Raw genomic sequence first — 17,329 nt, forward strand, 5'->3', positions numbered from 1 at the left:
CTATTCCTGAGGCTGATTTTGACTTGCAGCCTTGCTGCTGAAGAGACACTGAATATATTTTTATTAGCTATTCCAGAAACTCAGAATATTGTTCTCTTCTCAGCGTTTTTTATGTTTAAAAAACAACTCCAGAGCATTAGTAGCCCTATTTCACAGATTAAAAAAATAGTACAGTAACAATAAGGGAATAAAACATCTTTGTGACATTCAGAAAACAAACAGGATGTATGAAAAAGGCAACATGTTTTCTCAGTTTCCAATGTCATGCTCTAGTCATTAAAGCAAGTTCCATTGCAGAAGACTCAGCTGCAGCTTTGACAAGCCTGTTATTGCATATTCACTTCTGCTGCCTAACTGGATAAAACTACTTTGGACCTCTCTCAAGCTCCACAGAAAATTGTGTTCAAGCTAGGCAGAGCAATTTTATCAGCTGTTGTTGACTTTGCCAGTTGAAACTGAACTTATAAATCAGGTAGTCAGACAATTTAAGACAAGATTGCCACTACTACTGATGAGGACTAAAATGTGAATTGTCAACGCTACATGCAATTAGAGTGTTATGCTTATTAATACCAAGGAAACTACCAATGTGTGTTCTAGTATTGTGATAAAAAATAGGAATGGTATTTTACAGGGCGAACAAAACCTTTATGCTTCACAACTGGTCCTAGGGGTGGAACCTCTCCTTTTCATCCTATCTTTCCCCTAACTTTGTTTTTTAAGCATCAAAAATGAAAACAAGATTTTTTTATGGAAAGGAAAGAAAACCTTTTATTCTTATGCACTGTTAGAAAGAAGTGACAATATCTGCCTATTCTTCCCACCTCCTTCCCCAGCTTTTCTTCACATCTGCTTACACCATTAATGTTATGCAGAAATATCACTTGAAGACTTCATCATGAAGCATGCAAAATTCAAACAACAGTTCCATGTGCAGTTCAGTGAAACAATATCAAGAGGGAACACTACCAACTCTGAAAATACAATTATATTATTTAGTCAAATCAGTAAGAAGGTATATTAGTACACTAACAAGGCTAACATTTGAGAGGTAACAATTTTACAAAACGATAGAGCCCTAGTATGTAAAGACAATTTACAACGAGGTATTTAAGAAACCATATCTAGCTACAACACAGTAACATCACTCAATTCTAATTAGCAGGAATATATTTCATAAAATTCCAAAGGCTTTTATCATAACTTTACTTATGCTCCTTTTCTTTGAGTATATGCCTTGAAAAATGTCACAAGGCTGACCTCTGCTGGGTCATAAATTACCATGCATCTAGAAGGATACACAATACATTAAACTATACAGTTATCAAGGAGAAAAGAAATTTTTCATAGGATCCCCAAACAGTTTGCATAGATTCCAACATGAAAAAAGACATTCTTCACACAGTTTCTTGAAACAAGAAAGCTAACATTCTGCAAGCCATTGTATCAGCCAAGAGACTAGCAAACCCACTACTCATTCTCTCACCACTATTTGAACACAAAATCATCTACAGAGAGGACTGCATTTCATGAGATCAAATTTAAAAGCTAGCACTGCACATCAGCTTTGAAATAACATAGCAAATCTTAGTCATGCACAAGGCCAGATCCTCATGCAGATAAGTACTTAAGCAAGGAAACAAAAGAAAGATCTACAAACATGTAAATGCATTAAATTATGCCTTTTATTCACCGTCAGAATCAGTCTAGAAGTGCCAAGGTCAGTCCATCCTCTCTTCAGCAGGCAAGCTCAGGAAACACTGCCAGAAGCTTCTCTTATATTGCTAAAGTTTCAGGGAACCTTGCAGTTACTTCAAACCACAATTATAGAAACAGTGTAAAAAAAAAATTCGTAATAATATAGACAGCTATAGGCTAGTGCTAAGACAAAAGACACTTCAGGTTGCTTTGGATGTTCAAAAGTTGTCTTTCCTAAACATGATTTGATCAGTTCAGCACCATATAATCTTCTATTCTTCAACCTGGTATTTAAGACATACATTTTCGAATGCCTACTTAGATCACAGAGCAACAATGACTGTATTACTGGAACTCATACCAGCCACCAGACCACATTTCTATGTATCTTATCCTCTCTCATTCCCAGTGAAAGCAACTGCAGTACAGAGACATACCTCACTCTCCCTGACCAGAGTGCTGTGCAGAGCAGAGCAGAGCTGATTTTCAATATCCCCATAAGCAGCCATGCCCCAACAACACAAAAGGTGATGTCTCTTTGCCTGTATTTGCTGAGGTTTGGCTGAAAACCAAAAGTTAAAAGTACTGTTTTCTTTAGTTGCCTTAAATAAAATTTAAAAAAATAAATCAAGAGAGTTAACTGTTTTACATCATTTCTTGAACTCGGTGAAGCTGATGACTTTGAACAGAAGAGGGACTCCTGTAAAAATCCTTAGCACACAAGGACTGATGAGCCCTGAGATTTTGTCTGGTCTCCCATATATTAAGTCATTATGCTTCTCCTTTGCTCACCTTGCCCTCAGCTAAATGGTTGCAGTAAACATACACCAAAAAGAATACCTCTGAGAAACCAAGCAAAAGTTAAAATCACCACATTCCAATCATTCAGTACCCTCAATGTCAAAATAAAACCACAACCCCACCTCCCTATTTAAACATAGCTAGCTCCATTCTCCAACCACTGAGTATTGCTCCCTTCTCAACTCATGTCTTTATTCCTTACCAATATATGTACTTCTTTACGTGAATGTACTTCCACGAGCTAATCAAGTGACCTCTTGTTCCTGTTTCTCATGAATGGAAAAGACTGAAATAACGTAAATGCTCACTTTAAGGAAAGTTATTTTGAATTCTCATCTTGCATCATATACAGTTTTTCAAAAGCCTGCAAAAACTGCAATGTTTCAGTGTCAGTCACCCAGTACTGAGCGCGGAGGTCACACGAGAGATGACTCAGCTGATCTTATGTAACATCCTCCAATTTAGACCTCCAAGAATCACATTAGCCTTTTGCCTCAGTATAATGTTGGAAAGCCTTGTGCACTGGGGGAGTAAACCCTTACACAGGGGTAGTTCTCCAGAACACAATCTCTACTGAACTTTTTTCTTTTTTTTTTTTTAAATGACCTACATTTCCTCCTTTTAGATAATTTTGATATGACCATGCTTGAATTAATTTTTAACCTGCACTGTTCCATACTAATGCCCCTATTATTACTGTGCATTCTAAAAACACCAATGAGATTACCTACACTACCAACAGCTTTTTTAATATATATTTTCATATCCTGTTTCCTGTCCAGTGAAAACACTGACAGAAGAACCTAGTACTAAGAACCTAGTACTGATTTCCTGCAAAAATCATTGAGAGCATCTCTGTTAGTAACTATACCGTTGTACTTGTATTTACGCAGTTCTTAATCACTTAAACTATTACTGGCTAATGTCAGTATTTTATCAGATGCTACTTAATGGCATGCCATAAAAAGCCTAATGTGCACAAAATTTTCAGCCGTATCTGTGGCTCCATAACTACTTATGAGGAATCCGTAATAAAACAAAAATTAGGTCTCTTGTCAGTTTACCTAAATCTGACATACTGCTATCTTACCCCCACTGCAAAATTTTCTGAATTAAAAGCTGAAACACACTCTTTAATGAACCTGCAGACCCCAACCCTAATAAAACCAAGTTCACCATCCAAGACAGTGTACTTTCCATAAAGAATTAAAAACAACATATTGACTAAACATTATATTACTCAGCATTAGATTTTTGCCACTGAAATTCTGTATCAGTTTTTTCATTCTTTTACCCAGATTTGCTATCAGATGCAATCCCATGTTCTCTTGAATAAGGAAGCATATTTGGTACTCTTCTAGTCTTCCACTTCTGCCAGAATGAGCAAGAAATTTCTCTATGCAGCCTTGGCTATCCAAAGTTCCCCCCAAAAATCAATGAACTTGAAAATGACAGCCCCTAAAAATATTGTTTAAAAATCCTGCCTCTTTTAATTTCTTCTAGAAAGGACTTCACATCCATGTATCAGCTTCCTCTCTTTTAAAGAGATGTAAGCATATCTGTTATGTTACATAGTTATGTCAGTAAAATCACATGAGAGTCAGGCACCCAAACAGAAACTCATGAATAGGACCTAAATTCACCTGTTTATAATTAAACTTGTCAACTCCTTTTTCAGACAGCAGAATGCAACACCCATTTCTCAAGTATGACTCACATCAAAAGATAAGATAAATCCAGCCTACCTGGACTTGTGCAAAGCATTTGACACCATCCCCCATGATATCCCTGTCTCTAGATCGGAGAGAAATGGATTTAATGGATAGACCACTCAGTGGGTAAGGAATTGGCTGGATAGACACACTAAGAACTGCAGTCAATGGCTCAATGTCTAGGTGGAGATCAGTAACGAGTGGTGTTCCCCAGGGAGTCAGTATCAGGACTGGCACTATACAACATTTTTGCCAGTTACATGGACAGTGGGATCAAGTGCACCCTCACCAAGTTTGCCGATGACACCAAGTAGTCAAAAACACTGGAGGGAAAGGATGCCTGGACAGGCTTCAGAGGTGGGCCCATGTGAAGCTCAAGATGTTCAACAAGGCCAAGTAGATAGCGGATCTGGGTCTGGGCAATCCCAAGCACAAATACAGGCTGGGTGGAGAAGGGATTTAGAGCAGTCCTGAGGAGAAGGACCCAGGAGTCTTGGTTGACAAGAAGTTTAACCTGAGCTTGCAACGTGCACTTGCAGCCCATAAAGCCAACTGTACCTTGGGATGTATCAAAAGAAGCATGGCCAGCAGGTAGAAGGAGGGAGGTGATTTTGCAGCTCTGCTTTACTCTCAAGAGACAATACCTGGAGTTCTGCATTCAGCTGTGGGGCTCCAACAAAACAAGGACATGGACTCATTGGAGTGAGTCCAGATGGATGGCCATGAAGATGATCAGTGGATAGGAGCACCTCTCCTGTGAAGACAGGCTGAAGAAGTTGGGGTGGTTCAGCCTGGAGAAGAAAAGGCTCTCCAGGGAAACATTACGGCAGCCATCCAGTACCTACAGGAAAGGTACTAATAAAAGGGGGGGCTACAGGAAAGCTGGGGAGGGACTCTTTGTCAGCGAGTGGAGTGACAGGACAAGGGGGAATGGCTTTAAACTAACAAAGGGTTGGCTTAGATTAGATACAAGGAAGAGATTCTTTACCGTGAAGATGGTGAGGCCCTGGGACAGGTTGTCCAAAGCTGTAGATGCTGCATCCCTGGAAGTCTTCCAGGCCAGGCTGGATGGGGCTTTGAGCAACCTGGTCTGTTGGGATGTATCCCTGCCCATAGCAGGGAAGGTTGGAACTGGGTGGTCTTTGAGGTCCCTTCCAGACCAATCTGTTCTGTGATTAGCAGCTAACAATGGAAGCTAGTACTCCAAGAGTGACTAACATCAGAGGATCAGAGCAGAAACAGAGACATGCAAACCAGAAGATTTTTCAGATGATTTATAATTACCTTTGGAGCTGTAGTGAGCTGTCTTTGTCAAAGTAAAGAAAGCAATGTAGCAAACATCAACAAAGAGGAATGTTGAGCAAAGTCCCAGCTCCCCTTCCAAGAAAGGAAGATCAATACTTTATCTCTTTTAGGAAATGATTGAGCAGAGCTTTCACAGCTGTAGAAAGTAATAGGTTAGCAAAAAAGTTATGGTCAAAGTGATGCTGGAGAAAAAGAGATTGCTCTGCTGGGGCAAAACTTAGCATAGAAAAAAAATAGATACAAAAGCAAACCAAAATAAAATATAAAATAAAATAAAACCTTTAAACCCAAGATTCTGGTTCTTGTCCAAAAATCCTAACAGTAACTTGACACCTAATTTCCTTACAGTTTAGGCTTTGGTACTAAGGAGTTAAACAGCATTGTGTGAATCTAATGACAAATTAGCTCCTCTTTACATATGAACTTAAAAGTGGATATTTAAGATAATGCTCTTAGATGACAAACATGAATTTATCATCCTTAAATCGGAAGAAAAAGGCAACTAAACCAATAACATTTACCTTTGAGTCTTCCTCCTGCTATGTTTGAAAAGGGTGCCTACTAAGACTTCATTTAGTGAGCCTCTTCAGTAAACAGCCACTGAGATAAGCAAAAGAATGTCTGGCCTCACAGTTCAAGGGAAATAAACCTAATAGATCCCAGGTTGTTCAGTCCTGGCAACATCAAGACACTGAAGGTTTTAATACAGCAGTACAAGTTAAATTCCTGAGAACATTAATATGAAACTGAAGTTTCTATTGACTATAGTTTAGGGATATAAAGTGTTGTGTTTTTTTTCTTAGACAGTGAATCAAGGTCAGACTTCTCTCAGCTAGCTTTCAAGAAGCCTTCTACACAAGTGCAGTTGACCCACAGAAATGTCATATCTTCAACTTCTAACAGTGGAAACTAATGAGTGAACTCTAATTGCTGTTTAAAACAGGTTAAGGAAGGCTATATGAATAGTAGGAGTGGAACAGTGGGGAAACAATTCAATGTGACACTAGAAGGCTTATCAGCAAGCAGTGAGATTACTTCTTACAAATAAGATAGAATCCTACCTCTCCTTTGCAGAGAAGAGCAAATGGCAGATGACTTAGGGTTAGCTTCCTCTTTTTTTAAGCAAGAGACTTTCCTAATAGCTGTTCTTATGCTTCGTGCGTTACTGTTGTAACCAAATGATTATACAAGTAGTCTAGTCAAAGATAACTGCACATAATCATATACAGCACACTATCACAAATTTGAGGTTATGTCACCTTCAGAGACCTAGAACAAAAGGTAAGAAGTGGCCTCAGTCTAATTTTAATATTAATATTTTCTTAATATCAAACAAGAACAAAGTTCTTTCGTATCACTTTTGTTTAAATAATGATATGAAGTCCAAGTATGAAGACAGATCATGGAAAAACACACTGTTCATCAAAAGCACTATACCTGAGAAACATTGCAGTCTGCTAAGTCATCAACCTCACGATATACATCTTAAAGCTTATTGTCTGGTTAGGGGGTTAGCAAAGTCAAAATGCTCACTGCTTCATTCCACGATAATCACCTTGCTGCTTATTAGAATTTCAGACATAATTTTTGAGATGTCAGATATCTTCTCTACTGCATAAACTTTGTGACATTCAGTAAGGTATGATATATTGTTCTTTAGAACTCTAATGGATAACCTGAAACTCACTAAGTAAATACCTGAAAACATTAATGCTTTAATTGCTCAGAGGTGCTGTCACAATCAAGGTATACACAGTACAATAGGTTTAATAATGTAAAACAAATGAAATCATTAAACATAAGAAATGTAAGGCTTCAGATTTTTCTCTGAAAATGTGTTCTATTGGACCAGCATCAAATTTTTGTCCAGCAATACTTAGTAAGAGTTATGGAAAAGAGTTAAAAGACTGGGTTGATTAACAGACTAGGTCTGCAATAGTGAAATCCATGGAACTTCAACAGGAGTTGGGTCAAGCTATAATGCATCATAAGAATTAAAATTAAGAATGAGTCTTTACAGTTTTCTGAAATAAACCTTACATATTAAGAACACTAGGCTAGTGTACACATTATCAAAAAATCCAGTGTTTCATACTTATTCACTTCTGTACATAATATGAATTTCTCAAGCTACTTGTGAATAAAGGCCAACTAGTTTACATAAGAGATTCATCTTCAGAAAAAAATGCTGCTCGCTAACAATATTACACAAATACATTTAGACCTTGAAATAAACTACTGAAAGTGTACCTTATCACCCATGTAAGTTAATCATCGAGTTTTTAAAAAAATACAAAACATTTTAAAAGTGTTTTACAAAAATACTGATATTGGTTCACATTTCTAACTCCTCAATACTTTCCTCTTCTTTTGACCTTTTTTTTTTTTAATACATTCTCAACAGTATCCCCAATACTCTTTTTTTTTTTTTTTTAAATGAGTTAATTACATGCTGCTTAGGCTCCTTTTGCATAAGATTGACTGATATGTTCTGACTCAGTTCGATGGTGTATTACAAACCGTTCACATCCGAAAGCTTCTGGTTCTGTGAAATGGTTGAAAAGGCTTTTTTAAGGCCCACATCAAAATTGGTGGTTTCTGTTTAGATTTTTCAGGAAATAGTACTGCTTCAGTTTCAGGGGTAGGAAATCGTTCTTTATACACTTCAGGGTAAGATTTCTGAAACTAGAAAAACACATTAATTTAAAATGAAAAATTCACTAACACTTGGCTTATTAAACAATGTCACCTCCATTTACAGAGCAAAAAAATTCCTCTATCAGACTATACAGAAAATTAACTGATATTTTCCAATATGGCTTGATTCATTACAGTACCTCTATTAAAAACAATTAAACAGCAGTTTAATTGCCCAAATATCTATTATTTTAAACCTCTATATTTGCCTTCAATACTTTACACCTAAGTCCTCATAAAGAAGTTTTAAAAAGTCAGTAAAGACTGAGGAAGAATTATTTACTTGTTTGAGCTTCTTCTTCTTGTCTTTCACAGATATTTCTTTGTTCATTGCTATTTCTTCCAATAAAGCTGCCAGTGGTTCTTGAGAGCCAGTAGCCCTTTGGTATTCAAACTCATCTGTGCTGATTTGGTGACAAAAAGATGGAGCAGGAAAAGTTGCATCAGTGTCAGCCCCAGTATATTTTATCTGTAAAAAGAGGAAAAAGAGCTGTTCTCTGCAACAAATTTGCAAAAACCAGCCTAATCGAGTTGTCCATCATTTAGGGATTAATAAAGTCATTTTGGTCATTAAAGTCATTAAATGTTATTCACAGACATTAAATGGAAAAGGACAAGACACAACAAATTGTACTTATCTCCTGCACTATTTGAGCGAGTGCTAGCAAGTCAAAAAAAAGTAACAAGATAAAAATGAAGTCCACGTAACTCTGAAAAAGTTACAAATGACTTACTATTTCAGTAAAAAAAAAAAAATGGCTGAACTAAAAAGCAGATTTAAACAAAACAAAACATGGCACCAGGAAAAAGAAATAAAGTTATAAAAAAGTTGAGCAAGTATGGATGGCTCTACAAGATTGGGATTCCATTCCTGGAGAAGATGATGCAGACCAAGAAGACCAAGATAGCAACATATTTAAGTTTTTGTCTTTTAGTCATTGCATCATTCAGGATCAGCATAGTTTCATTTAAACATGTTGTTATGATTGAGTATCAGCATTCTGAATTAATTAGCTCTTCAAATGCTAGCAGAGACAGAACAAAGTGTTAGATTTGTCTTGTTGATCTGTAAGATCAACTGAAGACCAGAAAGCATAAGCACAGAAGCACAGAGACAAGATTTTTTTCTACTTGACACCTACTTGGACTCTTTGGACATGTACAACATGTTCCTCTATAGATGATTTCAAGGAAGAAGGAACATTTAAGATCTCCTGATAATTGTCCATGAGAAAAGATACTAGTTTAGCAGCAAGCAGTTCATCCAAGTCCATTTCATCTTTAGAGCAAAGAATGCAACGGGAAAATGCCTGAACCATCTGGAAAAAAACATCATTATTGTATATTTTTCTGTTTATAGAGAAAAGTAAGTTGTCTTAAAAAAGAGATATTTTTAAAAAAGATTAAAAGCACTATGCTTACCATACTTCTAATGCATCAGTTAAAAAAGTGCATTATGTATTGAGACGCTGCGTGGATTGAAAATGGCTCTTGCCCCATAAACATAATCTAACTCTTGATTTTTGGCATAAAATGGCTGAATTCCATTTTATTCTCAAGACTTCATCAAATAGGCATTCCACACTGCTTTTCCATTTAGATAGAGCAAATATATTTTCAAGATTTTAACACAGCAATTGAACAAAAGTTGCACACCATACGGAAAACCTGATGCCATTATTTTCAAATCCAAACTTCATATCCAGCTTAGTACATGTAATCTCATACCAAAGTGTTCAGTTACAAGTCTTCTGGCTATGCACCAGTCACTTGACCTTTTAAGCACTGCCAGCACACAAGTTGTTCTGTATTGTGTCATAGATTACACCACTAAATTAAAACTTAATACAAAGTACTTGTAAAGGATTGTAAAGGATTCACTTCTAAAAATAACATTTAGATTATAATGTAATTATTCTAATCAAGTACAATTTAAAGTTAATTAAATTATAACTTTAGCAGTCAATAATTTAATTATTTTAATCAAATACCATTCATTATTAAACTCTTAATTGCTATCAAGCAAATTTGGATTTCTGAATGCTACTATAGGATTTTTATGGACTGGCTCTCCAGCCAAGTCTTCTGTTGTCCTACTCCATGCAGAAGACTTGAAAGTTAGCAAAAAGACTAGAAAAACTATTCATCAAATAAGCAAGCTGTCCTTTGTACATACTCTCTAGTAAGAATATTTTATCCATTCTATTTCAAAAGCCTTGTCCAACTTTCTGCATTCCACTATACTTACCAAGGTTCTGGTCCTCACTGATTCAGAAAGAGGTGGCAAATCTTGGTTAAAGCTAATTCTTGCCATCATCCTCACCAACAGCTGTAGTTTCCTCCGATTTTCTGGTGGCAGCAGCAGACAAGATATTTGGAGAGCTTCTACAGCCTTGCTGTGTTTTTGCAACAGACCTGGTTTATACAAGATCAGGAAATATGGCAACATTTCTCAATTACAATTTTCCTTAAAATTTAATACAGCACTTTCAAATCCATCTCTAAATTCCTTCCCCACATACTCACAACTCCATTCCCCAAATAGTCTAGAAATATATTCCTAGAACTGGACTCACTTCACACTACTCACTTTAAGTATTTATAAGACTACATTCCGATACATTAGAAAATATTAATTATCATAACCCAAAGCTGCAGATACTAGCAAATATGAGCTACAATATTTTAGTTCATCCTTTGCTTATTTATGACACTGAGATCTGAATATGGCTGAGATGTATGCGCAGATGTAGCAACTGTATAAAAATAGTTGTCTGGTGCAACAACCTGCGAACCCAAACAAAACATGTTCTCATACTTCATTACCAACAATGATGATGATACTGGCATGTCCCTCAGACCTGTATAAGTTGAATTTGTGTTCTAATTCTACTTAAACTCTTGAGAAAAAAATAGTGTAAGCACACAAGATAAATTTGAAGATTGGATACAAATAGTAAAATCTGGAGGTAGCTTATGCACCTATAAATAGGTTTTAACTTCAAAATATCATCCTCTTTTGGGTTTCTAAGGCTCATTCCAAGGCTCAGTGAAGGAAGCATGTACTAGACATTTGCTTAAATAGAACTAGTATCAGATTAGAACAGCTGTCAGAAGAAAAACATCTGATTGACTGTGGTTTCACACTGATAGCTAGCTAGGCTCCACCACATGGCTCTCTCACTCCCCCTCCTCAAAGGAAGAGGAAGAGAAAATACAGTGGAAAGATAAAACTTAAAATAAGGACAGGAAGATCGGTTATGAATTACTGTCACAGGCAAAACATACTCAGCATAAGGGAGATTAATGCAATTTATTGCCTATTACTAACAGACTAGAGCAGTGAGAACTAAAAGCAAACTGAAAACATTTTCCTGCCCCTCCATCCATTCTCTTCTATGTCTTTCCCCTAAGTGGTCCAGAAGAATTGTGGCTGCAGTCAGTCCCTGATGCTTCATCTCCTCCACTCCTTCATGGTCCCTCTCTGCCTGTGCTCCACGTGGGGTCCCTCCCATGGATGCCGTCCTTCCCCAGCTGAGCCTGCGGGGGCTGCCCACAGGCAGCAGCTCTTCAAGCACTGCTCCCACACGGCTCCGTCCCACGGGGTCCATCCATCCCCCAGGAGCAAACTGCTCCAGCATGGGTCCCCCACGGGTGGGGGCAGCTCCCCCCAGACCCCCTGCTCCTGCGTGGGCTCCTCTCCACGGGCTGCAGCTCCGGCCCGGGGCCTGCTCCTGCGGGGGCTCTCCATGGGCCGCAGCCTCCTCCAGGCCACATCCACCTGCTCCACCGGGGGCTCCTCCACCCATGGGGGGGCTGCAGCGTGGAGATCTGCTCCATGTGGGACCCATGGGCTGCAGGGGGACAGCCTGCTCCACCAGGGGCCTCTCCCTGCACAGCTCGCAGGGGAACTGCTGCTGCTCTATGCCTGGAGCACCTCCTGCTGCAATGGCCTGGGGGCTGCAGGGCTGGTTCTCAACCCTCTCTCCCAGCTTCTGTTATGCAGCAGTTGTTTTTCCTCCTTTCTTCAGTCTGATCACCGAGAGGCCCAACCAGCGTCTGCCCAACAGCAGGTCCCTTTTGGAGCCAACTGGAGCTGACTCTACTCTGACATGGGGTAGCTGCTGGGCTCTGCTCACAGAGGCCACCCTGGCAGCCCCTCTTGCACCAAAACCTTGCTATACAAGCCCAGACTGAAGACCAACAACAATTTTCTATAAAAAAAAAAAAAAAAAAAAGGAACAAGACAACAGAAATGCACCTTTTCCATATAATTATGGAATAGTTGATACTGGATGGCACATGGCACCTGTGGAGATTCTCTAGACCTCTCCTCCCACTAAAAGCAGGGTCACCTCTTACAACCAGTCAGGTTTTGACTCACTTCATAATTTGAAGTTCCACAGACTCTCTGTGAAACTTTTGCCACTTTGACACTTTTTTCAGATTAAAAAAAGCTATGTTCACAAGTATAAATGGAATTTCCTAAATTTGCATTTGTGCCCATTGTCTAATTTTTCTATTGGATATCACTAATAAAAGCCTGGTCCCCTCTTCTTTACCCCGCCCTACATCAGGGTTATATACACATTAAGAGAAGGCTTCAGGGAGGGATCTTATTCAGTCCTTGCTCTCAGCCTTCCCAGTATAACAGATGCTTCAAGCCCATAATCAGTCGTCTTTGTGGACCTTCGCTGGACTCACTCACCAGTGCTGACTACAGAGTAAAAATCGGCTTTTTCAGTCTGATGGCAGCTCTTAATGCAGCTAATACTTCTTTGCCACAAGGACACATTGCTAGCTATTGGCCACATTGATATCCACCTGGACTACCAAGTCCTTCTCTGAAAAGTTGCTTTGAACCCAGTTACCCACTGCATGTATCTGGCACATAGTTAATCCTCCTCAGAAGACCACCGGGCGTTTCCCTTTCTTGATCATGAGATTCCCATTTGCCAATTTCTTCAGCCTGCTGGGCACCTCAGAGTGACAGTACAACCTCCTGCTACATTAATTGCTCTTCCACATCATATGCAAACTCGCTTAGGGCACATGCTGTCCCAAACAGGGTCATGCTGTCTCAGGTCATTAATGAAGCGTTAATAACCACTACCAGCAGTGTTACCAATTCCCTGCCCTCCCACCGCAGTGTACTGCCTAGTGACTGATCCACAGGTAGACTTCATGCCACTGATCACAATCCTTTGAGCCCAGCAATTTAGCCAGTTTCAGATCTATTCTATTGTAAACTTATTAGCCTGTACCTTGTCAATTTACTTAATGATGTGATAGGATACACTGTTGTTCAATATGAACAACATTCACTGCTGTCCCCTCATGTACTGTGCCAATCATGTCCACACAGTGTAAGAAGAGGAAGTTGTTCATTATTTAAAAATGAAATATACAATAGAATAAATACAGCAAGCAAAACAGACAGTATTCCCAACAAAGAATGGAAAGTTAACTATAGTTAATTGCATTTTCAAAGCAAAACTTTTTCTAAATTCAAAGGAAGCTTTGGCATATACACCGGTGCCTACATTTAGAAGAGGAATCCAAGGAATAATAATCATAGAATCATAGAATATCCCGAGTTGGAAGGGACCCATAAGGATCATCAAGTCCAACTCCTGGCACCGCGCAGGTCTACCCAAAATTTTAGACCATGTGACTAAGTGCACAGTCCAATCGCTTTCTAAATTCAGACAGGCTCGGTGCAGTGACTACGTCCCTGGGGAGCCTGTTCCAGTGTGCAACCACCCTCTCGGTTAAGAGCCTCTTCCTGATGTCCAGCCTAAACTTCCCCATAATGATCATAATGAGATTTATACATACAGAATGATACATACAGAATCATTACAACCTATGCAAAGAGTAAGTTTAATCTCATTAAGTTAGTAAAATAACTGATGATCACTGACAATGACCACCAACACCTCGGTCATATTTCCTTAGCTAGTTTGAATGCTATTTCAGCATTTCAGCATTCCTCTTGGAGAATTGCTCTAGACAGTCACTTCACTCAAAATGAGCAGTGAGTGAAACACGGTCACACAAGACACCTGTGATTTCTGCAAAGAGTTCTCATGCTTTAACATAAAGATTTTAAAAATATACAAAAAAGTCACTTCATAGCTACATCAATGACTAAAAATCATGATCTGCTAACACTACTTTGGCTAGACCTTAAGTCTTCCATTAAGCAAAAAATTTACACACTGAAGGAAGAACAATAAACCTTGTAGAAAGGCTGCAATTCTATTATCAATTCTAATATCAAAAATCAACAACTTGAAGACTGAAATCCTTGCACGTAAATTTCTTAAGACTGAAAATTATTGCCGGTTTTGAAAAGTCATGCTACATTAAAGAGTACAGTCACAGATATGGATCTGTTTTTCCATGATTTGTAAATGCACAGGTTGCTAAGCAATTACTGCTTCAGAGGCAGCACTCAATACTAGCAAGTCACCACCGACACATACAGGAGAGTACTGTGCAGTGTGCATTATCTTCTACACCTACCTACAGCTTTGTAAGGGTCCGTACCTTAGCCTCACTGCTGAGTGAGGACTGTGTTATATAGTAGGCAGAACCCCAAACTCTCCTCTTTCTCGCAGCTCAGAAAGAATATCCCTCCTCCCTCAACCAAGAAACCCAGCTCTAGTCTCAGAAGAAAGAATGCAAGTCATTAGAGATAACCTTGTTAGCAAAATAAATCACATATTTTCATCTTTTACTTCACAGAATGGTTTGGGTTTGAAGGGACCTTTAAAGATCCCAGTTCTGACCTACCATGGGAAGGGACACCTCCATCCACACTAGGTTGCTCAAGGCCCCATCCAGTCTGGCCTTGAACACCTCCAGGGATGGGGCATCCACAGCTTCTTGGGCAATCTGTCCCAGTATTTACCACCTTCTGAGTAAAGAATCTCTTCCTTGTATCTAAGCCAACCCTCAGTTAGTTTAAAGCCATTCCCCTTTGTCACTCCACTATCACTCCACTCCCTGACAAAGAGTCCCTCCTCAGCTTTCCTGTAGGCCCTCTTCCAGGTACTGGATAGCTGCTATGATGTTTCCCCGGAGCCTTCTTTTCTCCAGGCTGAACCACCTCAACTCCTTCAGCCTGTCTTCACAGTAGAGGTGCTCCAGCCCTCTGATCATCTTCATGGCCCTCCTCCTGACCTCACTCCAATGAGTCCATGTCCTTGTTTTGCTGGGGCCTCAAAGATGAACACAGTACTCTAGGTATGGTCTTTCAAGAGCAGAGGAAGGTGACAATCACCTGGGGACCCGGCTGGCCACAGTTCTTTTGATGCAGCCCAGAAAGCCATCTGTATCCTGGGCTGCAAGCAGACATTGCTAGCTCATTCATGTTCCATTTTTCTATCAACCAACACCCCCAAGCCCTTCTCAGGGCTGCTCTCAACCCATTTTCTATCCAGCCTGTATTTGTGCTTGGGGTTGCTAGGACCCAATGCAGGACCTTGCACTTGGCCTTGTTGAACCTCATGAGGTTCTCACAGGTCCACCTCTCACATCTGTCCAGGTCCCTATGAATGACATCCACATCCCTTTCCTTCAGTGTGTTGACCACACCGCACCGCTTGTTGTCATTGGCTGAAGATGCCCTCAATCCCCCTGTCCACATCAGGAACAAAGATAATACCAGTTCCACCACAGACCCCCGAGGAACACCATTTGTCATTGGTCTCCACTTGAATATCAAACTGTTGAGCAGAACTCAAAGTGTGACCATCCAGCCAATTCTTTATCCAGAGTGTTCCATTCACCAAATGCACCTCTTTCCCACATGGAGACAAGGATGTTGTGTAAGACAGTGCCAAATTCTTTGCACAAGTCCAGGTAGATGACATCAGTTGCTCTTCCCCTATCCACCAATGCTGTAATCCTGTCACAGAAGGCCACCAAGTTTATTAGACATGATTTGCCATTGCTGACATGAAGCCATGCTGGCAGTCCAGCAACCTCTGTTCTCAGTGTGCCTTAGCAGTTTCCAGGAGGATCTACTCCATGACCTTGCCTGGCACAGAGGCGAGACTGACAGGCCTGTAGTTCCCCCAAGTCTTCTTATTTTTCCCTTTTTAAAATGAGTTATGTTTTGCCTTTTCCAATCCCTGAGAACATCACCAGACTGCCATGACTTCTCAAGTATGATAGACAGTGGCTTAGCCACTACATCCACCAGTTCCATCAGATGCATCTCATTGGGTCCCATGCACTTGTGCACCTTTAAGTTCCTTAGCTGGTCTTGAACCTGAACTTCTCCTACAGTGGGCAGTTCTTCATTCCCAGAGTCCCTGCCTTTGGATTCTGTGACTTGGGTAGTGTGGCTAGATAACCTGTAAGTGAAGATTGAGGCAAAGAAGTCATTCAGTACCTCAGCATTCTCCATATCCCAGGTAACCACGTCCCAGGTAACCCAGTCTCCTGTTTCCTTCTTGAGGGTGCCCACATTCCCACTAGTCTTCCTTTCCTGACATACCTATAGATTTTCATGTTACCTTTGACAGCCCTGGCCATATTTAATATCACTGCTTCATCTTTCCTAACCTGATCTCTGGCTGCTTAGATAATACCGTTGTACTCCTCCCAGACTTTGTCCTTGCTTCCACCCTCTATAAGCTTTCTTTTTCTGTTTGAGTTTGGCCAGGAGCTCCTTCTTCATCCATACAGGCTTCCTATCATTTTTACCAGTCTTCCTCTGTGTTGGAATGTATTATTCCTGAGTTTGGAGGAGGTGATTCTTAAATATTAACCAGTTTTCTCATGCCCCTCTTCCTTCCAGTGCTTTATCCAATGGTACTCAAGCAAGTAGATCCCTGTAGAGGCCAAAGACTGCTCTCCTGATGTTCAGCGTTGTAGGCTTTCTCTGCATACTCCTCACTGCCCTAAGGACTCCACCATTTCATGGTCATAGCAGCCTAGGCTGCCTTTGATCACTGCATTCCCACAGGCTCCTCCCTGGTGGTGAGAACAAGGTCCAGCATAGCACCTCTCCTCTCTGGCTCCTCTATCACTTGGAGAAGGAAACTGTCATCAACATATTCCAGGGACATCCTGGATTGTTTAATCCCTGTTGCACCTCCAAC

The 17,329-nt window shown here is 39.9% G+C and overlaps 1 protein-coding gene across 1 annotated transcript in view; it reads right to left on the reverse strand.

Moving 5' to 3' along the window:
* Window positions 1-859: 859 nt before the first annotated feature.
* DEPDC1B (DEP domain containing 1B) overlaps window positions 860-17,329 on the reverse strand; it is a 30,805-nt gene continuing 14,335 nt past the window's right edge. Inside the window, exons 8-11 of the mRNA XM_082782606.1 lie at window positions 10,462-10,628; window positions 9,356-9,532; window positions 8,497-8,682; window positions 860-8,201 (exon numbers count right to left, since the gene is read on the reverse strand). Coding sequence (XP_082638732.1) covers window positions 8,040-8,201; window positions 8,497-8,682; window positions 9,356-9,532; window positions 10,462-10,628 — 692 coding nt within the window. The 3' untranslated portion in view covers window positions 860-8,039. The remainder of the gene's footprint in view (window positions 8,202-8,496; window positions 8,683-9,355; window positions 9,533-10,461; window positions 10,629-17,329) is intronic.

Source organism: Aythya marila, assembly GCF_965140915.1.
Source record: "Aythya marila genome assembly, chromosome: Z".
NCBI lineage: Eukaryota > Metazoa > Chordata > Aves > Anseriformes > Anatidae > Aythya > Aythya marila.